The 12,420-nt window shown below is 47.1% G+C and overlaps 3 protein-coding genes and 1 non-coding gene across 4 annotated transcripts; 2 read left to right on the top strand and 2 right to left on the bottom strand.

The window, feature by feature from the left end:
• Positions 1 to 201: 201 nt before the first annotated feature.
• On the top strand, positions 202 to 2,420 carry ALT_4051 (Hsp70 family protein; the record flags this gene model as incomplete). Its single annotated transcript, XM_033556691.2, has 4 exons — positions 202 to 228; positions 302 to 413; positions 466 to 531; positions 640 to 2,420. 4 exons carry the CDS (start codon positions 202 to 204, stop codon positions 2,418 to 2,420), a joined length of 1,986 nt encoding a protein of 661 aa, XP_033412582.2.
• Positions 2,421 to 4,522: 2,102 nt separating this feature from the next.
• Positions 4,523 to 4,624, bottom strand: ALT_t084. The gene is made up of 2 exons: positions 4,588 to 4,624; positions 4,523 to 4,558 (listed from the first exon to the last, which is right to left on the bottom strand). It is a non-coding gene; the product is annotated as a tRNA-Ala (tRNA).
• A 2,539-nt stretch (positions 4,625 to 7,163) lies between these two features.
• On the top strand, positions 7,164 to 8,547 carry ALT_4052 (uncharacterized protein; the record flags this gene model as incomplete). The annotated part of the gene is made up of 2 exons (XM_033556690.2): positions 7,164 to 7,571; positions 7,633 to 8,547. 2 exons carry the CDS (start codon positions 7,164 to 7,166, stop codon positions 8,545 to 8,547), a joined length of 1,323 nt encoding a protein of 440 aa, XP_033412581.2.
• Positions 8,548 to 10,865: 2,318 nt separating this feature from the next.
• Positions 10,866 to 11,982, bottom strand: ALT_4053 (S-adenosylmethionine-dependent methyltransferase; the record flags this gene model as incomplete). Its single annotated transcript, XM_033556689.1, has 3 exons — positions 10,866 to 11,620; positions 11,678 to 11,839; positions 11,913 to 11,982. The coding sequence occupies 3 exons, from the start codon at positions 11,980 to 11,982 to the stop codon at positions 10,866 to 10,868; spliced, it is 987 nt and encodes a 328-aa protein (XP_033412580.1).
• Positions 11,983 to 12,420: the final 438 nt, after the last annotated feature.

The following is a 12,420-nucleotide window of genomic DNA, read 5'->3' on the forward strand; positions in this document are numbered from 1 at the left end:
CCATTCTCCCTTCTTCCTCTTGAAGTTCTCTTTTTCCCCAGACATTAAAAAAGTCATCTATCTCCTTTCCTCCTCTCATCCTCCGTACCTTTCCTATTTCTCTTCCTTTATCTCATTCTCCCTTCGATTGAATCGGATCGGAGTTCTCGCTAGTTCATTCTTTTTGAGTTTCTGTATTATCTACTTTTTAATCAAGTCACGATGATGCCATCTCGTCTTGTCCGCGCTGTATGTTCCATCCTCTCCCAGAGTATCATCGCAAGCTCGATCTTCTGGACTAACGCTTGATTTTCTCTTTCAGTTGCCGCGTACTGCCCGCACCCCTGCTTTCAGAGTTCCCGGCGCCTCTTTCCGGAGATGGAACTCGACCGAGGGTGAAAAGGTTAAGGGCCAGGTCATTGGTATCGATCTGGGTATGTTATTGCGGCAGTATTCTCGCTTGAAATTTTCTAACGGCGTTCCTAGGTACTACAAACTCGGCCGTCGCCATTATGGAGGGCAAGACCCCTAAAATCATTGAGAACGCAGAAGGTACGTTGTTAGAAAAAATTTTCACGCCGTGATCTGATTGGATGCACGGATCCAATGCGTCGGCCGCGATTCTGGTTTCTAGCAATTTAACTGACTTTAAATGAAAAGGTGCTAGAACAACACCCTCCGTTGTTGCTTTCGCCCAGGATGGTGAGCGTCTGGTCGGTATTGCTGCCAAGCGTCAGGCCGTTGTCAACCCTGAGAACACTTTGTTCGCCACCAAGCGTCTCATCGGTCGCAAGTTCACCGATCCCGAGGTCCAGCGTGACATCAAGGAGGTCCCCTACAAGATTGTTCAGCACACCAACGGCGATGCCTGGGTTGAGGCTCGCGGTCAGAAGTACTCGCCGTCTCAGATTGGTGGTTTCGTCCTTCAGAAGATGAAGGAGACTGCCGAGAACTACCTCAGCAAGCCCGTTAAGAACGCTGTCGTCACTGTGCCTGCTTATTTCAACGACTCCCAGCGTCAGGCTACCAAGGACGCTGGTCAGATCGCTGGTCTGAACGTTCTCCGTGTTGTTAACGAACCCACCGCTGCTGCTCTTGCCTACGGTCTGGAGAAGGAGGCCGACCGTGTTGTCGCCGTCTACGATCTGGGTGGTGGTACTTTCGATATCTCCGTTCTGGAGATCCAGAAGGGTGTGTTCGAGGTCAAGTCCACCAACGGCGATACCCACCTTGGTGGTGAGGACTTCGATATCCATCTGGTTCGCCACATTGTCCAGCAGTTCAAGAAGGATTCTGGCCTTGATCTCTCCGGCGACCGCATGGCTATCCAGCGTATCCGTGAGGCCGCTGAGAAGGCTAAGATCGAACTTTCTTCTTCCCTTCAAACCGAGATCAACCTGCCCTTCATCACTGCCGATGCTAGCGGCGCTAAGCACATCAACCTCAAGATGACTCGCTCTCAGCTTGAGTCCCTCGTCGACCCCCTGATCAACCGCACTGTTGAACCCGTCCGCAAGGCTCTCAAGGACGCCAACCTTCAGGCCAGCGACATCCAGGATATCATCCTGGTTGGTGGTATGACCCGTATGCCCAAGGTTGCCGAGTCTGTCAAGTCCATGTTCGGTCGTGACCCTGCCAAGTCTGTTAACCCTGATGAGGCTGTTGCCATCGGTGCTGCTATCCAGGGTGCCGTCCTGGCTGGTGAGGTTACTGACGTTCTGCTGCTCGATGTCACTCCCCTTTCCCTCGGTATCGAGACGCTGGGCGGTGTCTTCACTCGTCTGATCAACCGCAATACCACCATCCCCACTAAGAAGTCCCAGACCTTCTCTACCGCCGCTGATTTCCAGACTGCTGTCGAGATCAAGGTGTTCCAGGGTGAGCGTGAGCTTGTCAAGGACAACAAGCTGCTTGGAAACTTCCAGCTTGTTGGTATCCCTCCCGCCCACCGTGGTGTTCCCCAGATCGAGGTCACCTTCGACATTGATGCCGATTCCATTGTCCACGTTGCCGCCAAGGACAAGTCCACCGGCAAGGACCAGTCCATCACCATTGCCTCTGGCTCTGGTCTCTCTGACTCTGAGATCCAGTCGATGGTTGAGGATGCGGAGAAGTATGGTGAGCAGGACAAGGAGCGCAAGGCTGCCATTGAAGCTGCCAACCGTGCCGACAGCGTCCTGAACGACACCGAGAAGGCTCTCAAGGAGTTCGAGGACCGTCTTGACAAGGCTGAGGCCGAGCAGATCCGCGAGAAGATCGCCACTCTGCGTGAGTTCGTTGCCAAGAACCAGTCTGGTGAGGGTACCGCCACTGCTGAGGAGCTCAAGCAGAAGACCGATGAGCTCCAGACCGCCAGCTTGACCCTCTTTGACAAGATGCACAAGGCTCAGTCTGAGCAGCAGCAGCAGTCTCAGGGCCAGCAGGGTGAGAACAAGCCCTAAATGTACTACTAACTATACCTGAGCGACATATTCAAAAACCCATGGGTGATCTTTTGCGATTGTGTCACCATCAACTTCTTCCTCTCTTCATCACTGTCTTAACACGTGTATGACATGTATACATATCATAGCTTTCATGTTTTTCTCTACCCTTTTCATGTACTCTTCTTCCTCTCGGTGTATGGTGTTTACATTTTTTTTTCCTGCCTTCATACCTCTTGGGTCGGGTGAGCATACTTGAGATTTCATTTTTCTTGGGGCAGTTCTTTGGAAAGGTTTAAAGGATTGCCTGAAGTGTAACTTAATGACATGACGGCTGGGAACCACTAAACGGATGTGGTGGGCTTGTCTATCAGGAGCATACAATATGAAAATTCTCCTCTCTCTTCGAACATCACTATATTTGAAAAAAAAGATTAACGTTCAAATAAGTCGCTTTCTTAATCTGGCTACCCCTCGGTTCGTCCAACGGTCAGCGTTACTATCTCCTTTGCTTACTCGTTTGTTTGGTTTTCTAGCCAAAGGATCGCATGCTGGCCTCTTCGGCTTGATTTGTGGTAAACTCTTTGAAATACTCCACTTGAAAGTAGGCATCCTTGAGCCTCGCGTAGACGCCCGGAAGATGTAGATTAGTTTGATCTTTGAAGGGATTGATTGAGCTATGGGCCAAGCAAGAAATACGTGGTACGGTTCATTTTGCTCATAATAACAACATGGCAAAAAGCTGAACCCGAGCTCGCATGTACTTGATCAATTGATGATCGCCAGTTTTAGTTGCCTTTGTCGACACAGGCTAGAAAAGGTCTATGTCGCCTTTAAGTTAAGTGGTATGGCACTTGATTGGAATCGAGATGTCAGCTATGACACCTTGATAAATGAAACATAGATAGGTCTATCAATTATTGTCTTAGTGTGTTAAGATCCTTTAACAGCACCTTGCGCGGTCCATTTCTGTAGATTTAATTCACACGCTAAACAAACTAGTACAATATCTACTAATTAGCCTGTGGAGACATTGGTAATTATGATAGTCATGTGATAATAATAATAATAACAAAAAGGAAAAACCAGGAGTGAAATGCGGCATCGATAACTGTAGTACAAACTGGGATTTATTAAGATGGACAACTTGGACAGGATTTCTAGTTAGTACGATTGCCTTAATGAATTGACTGCTAGGTGCCAAATGCCATTATTATCATAATTAATGGTCAGTGGTCCCTCAACACTAGTTTCATTCCTTGCATCCTACCGGACTTTTGATCCATCGATAGAGTTTTGGCAAGAAAGGGTCAAGGAGGAATGTCGAATCATTCCAGCATGCATTGTTTAATCCTCATTTCCTGGTAATCCTGTACGCTTGCGCTTCTAGGGAGAAACCAACTGAGACACTTCCCTGACTCCAAAGACGGAAGGAAGCGAAGGGGGGAAAGGGCCTGTACTTCCGTGATTTGAGCCATTATTATTGATTCAAACTTGATCATTTACAACTCAAGTGGATCACCGCTGGACATGACAGGATTCGTTTACACTTTACAATGTCCGAGTGACCTTCAGTTTCTCCTTTTCCATTCGTACACGATACGGAGGATCTATCTAGCTGATATCCAAAGCCAATATAGGGATCTCCCAAGTCAATCAAGGCAGGAGCGCGGCCATAATCGTCGAATCATGCCGTCAATGGTAGTCATGCTGATAGGATAATGATAATATTAGCTCATTTCTATAAAAAATAGTGTCAACTGTAATGCCTGGATTTTCTCTTATCGGATTCCCACAGCTTCAGCTGAACTCCACTGGGAGACATGCAGAGTTGCAGTAGCAATGCAGAAGAATAGACAAATCAACCACTCGACCGCTGTATAGTTTATAGGCCGTCAGTCGATACTGATTGCCTTTTGACTTGGCTCAAGTGACCTGGATGCTTCGCACGATATGATTATATTGAACCATAATAGCGGATAGACCTCGCGTCCAATAACGCAATGTAGCTTTTCATGGGAAATTATTCCAGGTCATTATTCTATTGCCTCCAATCCATCGCCTTTATTATTACAAGAAGATGGGGTCAAACTAAGAAAAACAGAATGTGAAAAAGATAATGGACTCACGGGGGATTGAACCCCGGACCTCTCGCAATTATGGTCTAAGGACCTGCATTGGTGAATGCAAAGCGAGCGCTACTACCACTGAGCTACAAGCCCATTCGTTGGTGGAATTGCGCACTAGAGTGCTCATGTAGGACCTTCGTCCTCTCACCGAGTTGATCATGCGTCAGGAGTTGGTGATCGAAAGCAGCAAATAAGCCTTATATCTGGAAGATGGAAAGAGGCTAAATACTAGGGAAAACAAAGTATGAATAGTAAAAGGAGTCGGAGGGCTACGAATAGTTACTAATCCGATAGATAATGAAGTTTTACTGTACTGTTGTCGATCAGTTGTCAATAATAATAATAATAATAATAATAATAGCAATAACAATAATAAGGTATCGATTTATTCGACTTTCTGGCTCACCCCACTTGGTCATAATTACATTATGGTGATTTGAACGCTCACCCCCCTGAGAAACATGGAACGAAGATGCTCTTAATTTCTCTTCATAATGAACATTATCGATGCCAATTGGATTTGATTTCTCATGGCTGGTTCTGGTGATTTTGCCAGTGTTTCCGAGCTTTGATGGTAGTTTGGCTCCTCTTATGACCAGGGGTTCTGCACAAAATCAAAGACATTTTGCTGCATTGTACCTTTCGAGACAGGCTATGGAGTATCAGCTGGGACTTAGTCCAACTTCTATGGCATTCTATCTGCCCAGCTCCTTTGATTGTGTGACATACAAAAGTAGATCGCCCGATGTTCATTGGCTGTTAACCACTATAAATAAATTAAGTGGAGGGGCCATTTTCTTCATACCCTTTTCCCATTCTCTTCGCCCTTAAGAAAATGAAAAAAAAAGGATGAAAGGAGATCCCATCTGAGATGTACACCTAGTCTACTCGGCCACAAGCAATCTTGAAGATAAGAGTATTGGCTACCATTTATTATGCGCATCGAGTCTACCAGTAATAATGATTCCATGATGTCAAGAATGCATAGAGTAATAATCCATGTTGTTATTGTGCTGGAAACCTGATCTTGAAACTTCTGATACATGACAAACTTTAGCCATGGCTCAGTCCTTGATTCCCCCTCTACTTAGATTTGGCGGTGTTTTATCTAGACTATCCCATGAATAATGATTCTTACTTCTTGGGAAGCTGGGATAGTCTGCAGTACCTACGGTAGTTGGTCAAGGCACCAATTGATTCTTTTCTCTTCTACTGTTTTATTCTGGAAGTCATCTTCACCGCCAAATATGAGTAGCCAGTCTGGATCCAGAAAACAAGGCCGCGTACAGTTAGTCTAACATTTTATGGATTGTGTTTGTCACTAGTGTGACAGTAGTGGTCTTGTTTTTAGAGGGAACCCTGATTCAATCTATGCAATAATAATCAATTGCACTACACCTGATTTGTAGGCCAGCCAAGTAAATCCAGTCAATCCACACTCACTTTGGCTTCTTGTACTACTTACATATATCTAAACATGTTGAATTGACCTCAGATTAACTTCATCAAAGTCAGAATGGAAAATAAGAGCTTACTTATATTAGAAACTTGGATTTCAATGCCTATCTTAAGGTAAATATTCACAATATTTACTTTTTTCGTATTCTATTACACTTGCTGCATCTGCATCTGATACTGGAGCTCACTAACTTAGTGCTGTTGCAGGTCCTGCCTTGATCCATGGGTTTGTTTGTTTTCTGATGACCATGAAAGTCAAACTGGGTTTGCTCTACAAAACAGAACTACTACTAGTATCTTAGTCTACTAGTCTAGCATTTTAGCTGATGAGAGCTGTCGAAATCAATTTGCATCTATTAATTAGTCTATTTTATTAGATTTTTTTTATTTTCTTTTTCGCCTCACATTAGTGACTTTACCCTTTCCCTGCCTATCACAAAGTGATTAAGTATTTTCCTCATCTAGATTGTTTAGCATTTAATCTCACCTTAGGGGGACTAGTTACATACTTCAAGTAGTATCTAAACTCAATCCTTGTTTTCATATCTATCCAACCATCAGAAATCCCTTGCGTCAGCCGTTACCACTTGTATTCTTCTACTCCAGAATAGTCATCTTAGTGGGCGTCAGTCAACAACTGGAGGGTCCGCGGGAAATTTCCAATGGTCTAGAAAGCAGAAAAACGGGCAAGGTGCAGCTAAGACAGCCACACTAGCAATTTGTTTTTCTTCTTGTCTGCTTTTTTGACTTTTTGTGACTCTATTGGTGAGCTTGGATTGTACTACTTCGATTTCGCTGCAAACCCACCCTGCAAGTGTAGGTAAGTCTTGATTTTTCAGTCCTGTCTTTTCCTTATTTCCCTCCAATCTCCAGTCAGTGTCCATTGCTTTTCTATCATTCTTTGTTATTTCATACCTTTCTTTCCCTCCTTCGAAGTACTCACTCATATAATCGTCTAACACTTTGTTTACTTTACATTTTATCTAATTGGTAATACTTACATCTCTCTGTTCTCATCTTTATCTGTCTCCATCTACACATCCCCTTCTTTGCGAGGCAATTTCACTCTCGTGACGACTACAAAGCCAACCCACAACTGACTGCATGCTCTTCGGTACAGAGTAGAGATTCAAGTCCACTTGAACATTAGTAAAAGTTCAAAACCTCATTCATCATGACGGTGGCCGCACCGCCTCCAGTCCCTTCCTCTGTTCACGAGCATGGCATCAATGGCCTTCCTGGCCATGCTGTGAACATGAGTCTGCCGCGATTCCACCCAATCGCAATGAATCCGAACCAGCCTATCCCTCCAGAACATGCCATGCAGAATCATCATCATCATCATTACTACCGTCCTTTCCCCCCTCCGCCGCCTATGCAGGAGCCTGGTCCGTCTGGCCCTCCAGGCCCTCCCGGCCCCCCTGGTCAGCCTCCCTCTATAGACCATATTGAAGCTCGGTTGAGGCAATTAGAACAGGAGGAGGCCGCACGAATGGCGGCCCGCAGTCAACTACTTGCGATTCGGAAGCGGGAAGACGAGGAGTTCCGTAGGATGACTGAGCATGCTGAAGCTGAAGAAGAGGTATGCTATGCCATTGTGATGTGGTGACCTTCAGTGACATAACGACTGACTTCTCATTCAGGAGCTTCGTAGACAAAGAAAACGTCTAAAGAGAGAGTCTATGGGACTTGGGTATAATGCAACTATTGACTCGCCGCCTCTGCGGCCCACGCCGCCTCGTCGCTTGTCAGAAACGAATGCAGCCACGACCCTTGCGTTCTTTAAGCAACAGAGTCCCCCCGAGCCGCGTCCTATTCCACAACAACCACCGGCGGTGCAAGCGCCCCCACCTCACCATCCTCCACCACAACATGCACAACATACACAACATACACAACACATCCAGCATGACCCGTCAGCGGCCAATGCCATCAGGCGGAAACAAAAATACACGATTAAGAATGTAGAGGCTTGGGGGGAACGCCATGGACGTCCCGCCGCACATGATCCTTCCGGACGCGCGTTGTGGAAGCGGCCATCCGACGGCAGCTTGGTCTATCTGACATGCCCGGTTCAGGGATGCGGCAAAGCTGATTTCGTGACCCTTCATGGCTTCATGTGCCATTTGACGAAGAAGCACAAGGATCGCAGCCTGGGGAGCCAGTCTAGAGCGTTGGAAGTCTGTGGAGTGGTCTTTGACCCCAATGCTCCTCTCCCTCCTGTCTCTTCCGTGAATCGTGCCTCAACTGAGGAAAGCCGTGTGGAGTCTGCCCCAGCGGATCCTGACAACTACTCCAACGACATGGAGTATTCGTCCGCTTCTGATGAAGAAGGCCGTGAGCGGTGTCCTGTGAAGTTGGAGCCGACTGAGCGACCTCTGCCCACCCCGGCAGCGCCTCTACCCACACCCGAAGAACCCACGACACTTCCGAAACCGAATGGCTTCACGAAACAATCTATCTCCTCGATCATTGATCGAGATCCTACCGCTGAGCAACGAGAAAGCTTGAGTTCTGCGGTTCCTCACACCTCTCCACGATTGTCGCCAGCTGCATAGGGCTTAATAATCCATCAAAGAGAAAATTAAATTCCTAATGGTACCACTGAATGAATACACAGTAACACAAAGCTGAAGGACTGAAGGAAGCACGCAGATCTAGCTTTATATCCCTTGTGGTTAATGGTCTCATGAGCTAGTTGCGGAACCAGGCATTGGAAACTAATTATGGGACTAGGCCTTGGGAATAAATAGTCATAGGACTAGCTGGTATATGCCTGCATGTCTATTTGTTAGTACGTTAGATTGAGACCCTGAAAATAATAGGTCTTGATGAAGCTCTACATTCATTTGGAAAGTGGTGCAATCTGCTTGTATGTCTATGGATATATATAGTTATGGTAGCCTGCACATCGCCTTTAGTGTGGACCCCTACTACAGTGGGAAGTGACCTCCCCTTATTGTAGGGAAATATTATCACTAGGACGCCTTCGCCTCCCGTGGGCACTTCCAGCGCTCAATGGAATGCTCCATCCACTCCCCATCTAGGAGTCAGTCTGCCTCCGCGGGCACTACGTACAAGAACAGAGGACGTCTTATAACCCTTACAACTACACTCCCTCTCTCTTCTACTTCTTGTCCTCCTTGACAACCCCATTATCTTCTTCCTGTGGTATACCTTGGTTTCTCGAACAGCAATCCCAATCCATCAGAGCCGTGAAGGAAAGATAGTAAAACTGCCTTCATTATCAGGTAACTGAAGTGGTTCCTGACCCCAGGGCCTCCTGGAACCTAATTGCTCATGACGTTATACGCATCTTCCACTTAAGGTAAGTTACTCTTTCCTCTCCCTCTTGTGATCAAGACTCATTACCTGTCATGACAACATCAAGTATTGACTTTCCCATTAGGGTATTTCTGTCCACTGAGTCATCACCACGCCATGATGTCTTGCGCACGCGCACGGAACGTGTGGTTTTACAATGGTTTAACCCATGAACTCCTTGGTGGTGTACAACAGAACAGATCAATCACGAATGAGAACTTTTTTGAGATGCTCACAACTATATTACTCATTGTTGACACCCCAATCACTATTTTTTCAAGGGCTACTGACCAGCCAATCCTGCTGAATGACGAACCCTTAGCAAAAGGACACTATGATATATTTTGTGCTGGAGGGAAGTATACAGCAGAGTTTGTTTCCAACATCCAGGTAATCAGCGAGGTAAAGCAGAGTCTGGCAGCCACAGCCAATGAATTGGTGATGTGATGGACTCTGAAATCAGAAGAAAGATAGCGGGGGTTATCCATTGCATTCTTCACTTGAGAGTTATAAGAATAGGCCACAATGAATCTGGCTGACTTATTAGGCCACATCAAACTCACAGATGAGACGCCCGTGCTCCGGATATGTTCACACAGCGACAGTGGTCGAGAGACCTCTTTCAGGGACGGAGTACGGGCTCGTGACAAGATGTGTGTCTTGTCTGGACGTAAAACCATGGCGCCCAATCTTCATGACTGGACTGGATTTGAAGCAGCCCATATCTTTCCTCTGGAGAAGGAAGATATCTAGAATGAAGGCGATTTTAGCCACTGGATTATGAATGCCGCAACAAGATACCATTGCGCGCCCATTAGCTCAATTCAGAATGGATATTGCTCACTCGATCGATCCACGATGCCTTTGTTAAGTATCTAGTTTCTGTGAATCCCGGTGTGAGTGATTTCACTGCTTGGCGAGCTATCAACCTCTTACTCATCTACCTTTAGGACGCCTACAAAATCACTTACTTTAATTATGATCACTTTGATGTCGACGGAAGAGTGTTAGATCCTGTATGCCGAAAGGAAAATGATCCCAACCGTGTTGCAGACGAATTACTACGCTGGCATCTCCGCCAGTCTGTCCTGGCAAACATGAAGTAGAGGGAAGCCCATATGGGAACATGACTTTCTCCCGGGGACAGATATGATTACACAGATTGTCCAGGGGTCAAATACAGCACAGCGAATGGAATTAGAATCATACTGGTCCCAGGGATTTCAGCGACAGAACGGGATATTTCAAGTTTAAGGTTAAACCAAAAAAAAGAAATCAAAAGCATCATACCAGACGGCAATGCGCTTCTGTTCAGCAGCGAGGATCAGGTGTAGAGAGTGCTGATATTCCTCCATGAGAGTTTAAGACAGAACCCAAGGAAGTCGCTGAGGCTCACTAAGACAGCACCATGCTGAACACGAACCTCTGGTATTGATCCTGCCCTGCTGTTTGATTACAGCGACCTCGTATAATATTCGCTTTGTTTATCTTTTCCGTTCCTCTTTAGTGCATGCTCTGCTAATCAGCATGGACATCCATTCACCTGTACTCCCTACGTAGCATCTCTCAACAGTAAAAGATGCACAACATAGCCTGTCCCCGATTTGAGGCCTTCACCCAGCGCCTCATCGCTCAGCCGCCACACGCGAAACACCCTCAGAGTCTCCTGTAGCCACGCCTCGAAGACATCCGAAGACCGCTGCTGCTGCGCAATGATGCAGATCATCGGGGACCGGCTCGCGCGCCGCCCGGCCGTATGTACCGGCCTCAATCGACAGAAATCCGCGCACGTGCGCACAAACGGGGCAACAAGCGCCTCGTTGTAGATACAGTCGCACGATAGGAGGAGATCGAAACCTTTATCGTCTCCTTCCTCGTCGTCATGGTCATGGTCATCGTTTCCAGTGAGCCCGACACTATCCTTCAACGACGCCGGAACATCCAGTTCCCAATCCAGGGCGGCAAAGGTGATATTGGATGGCCCTGGCCCGTCTTGCTTGCGCGACGGTTTCTGCTGTCCTGTCGCCCGCTTTTTGCTCTTGCCCTTGGGTTGGGACTTTACGGCAGTTGGTGCTGCTGGGGCAGTGTTATTTTCGAGGTTCTCGCGGAAAAGTCGGTGGACGTATTCCTGGTCTGTTGCGACGTAATGCCGTATCGACGGGCCGAGGGCGAGCGCTATCAGGCCTGAGATGCCGCAGCCGAGCTCAACGACTGTCGAGGAGGGGCTCAGGAGAGAGTGTTTCCAGAGAGGGTTTGATTGAGCGTCTGAGATCCATTCTGCGAACGCGGGGGTGATTTTCCATAGGACTGGGATGGGTTAGCTGAATGGTTTGGGAGAGTGGGACCGATGAAGAGGAGGTCCACCTGCGCCTGTTGTTCCTCCTGCTCGAGATGAAGAGAGCAGGGTGGGAGATTGGCTGATCGAGTAGTCTTGACCGTGGATGGTCACGTCGACGGTTGTCGCGCGGGAGTCGACGAAGCCTAGGTTCGCGGAGGGGATGTCTCGTGAGAATAGGAGGAAGGATTCTGGAGAGGATTAATCCTTGGCTTATTTAAGTCTTGTTTTCTCTACTATGGCTCAGCTACAACAGGTACATACCCTCTTCGGCATCTTCCACCTCCTCGCCAATAGACGAGAGAAAATTATTCAGAACCTCTGTCTGATCCATACTACCTTGCTGAGTTTTATTTCTGTGCGAGCAATCAATTCGCAACCTAGGCATAAAGTCTAGGCATAAAGCTCCTGCGGATAAGCTCCGAGGATTGAGCCCCGAACTGTTCTCTAGCGAGGTACCTACGCATAATTAGCTGCTGTTGTGTCAAGGATAAACGGCGTAGCGCCATATACCCTGTAATCAGAATTTTTTTGGTCCCGGAGCTTGTGACTTCTGAAGGTGCACACTCCGAGGATAATGATCAGGAAAGAACAAAGATTGATACAGTTTTCAAAGCTTTGAAGCTATTCCAGAAAGAAGAACAACTGATTGGTCCAATCTCCAAAATTTCTGATCTGGGGTAAAAGAGCTCCAGGTCACGGGACCTGGGCTGTGCCAGGGCGTGACCAGTTGTCATCTGCTCAGTTACTGCGAACCTTAGTCCAGGAACGA

This window comes from Aspergillus lentulus (genome assembly GCF_001445615.1).
Source record: "Aspergillus lentulus DNA, contig: Alt08, strain: IFM 54703, whole genome shotgun sequence".
Classification (NCBI taxonomy): domain Eukaryota; kingdom Fungi; phylum Ascomycota; class Eurotiomycetes; order Eurotiales; family Aspergillaceae; genus Aspergillus; species Aspergillus lentulus.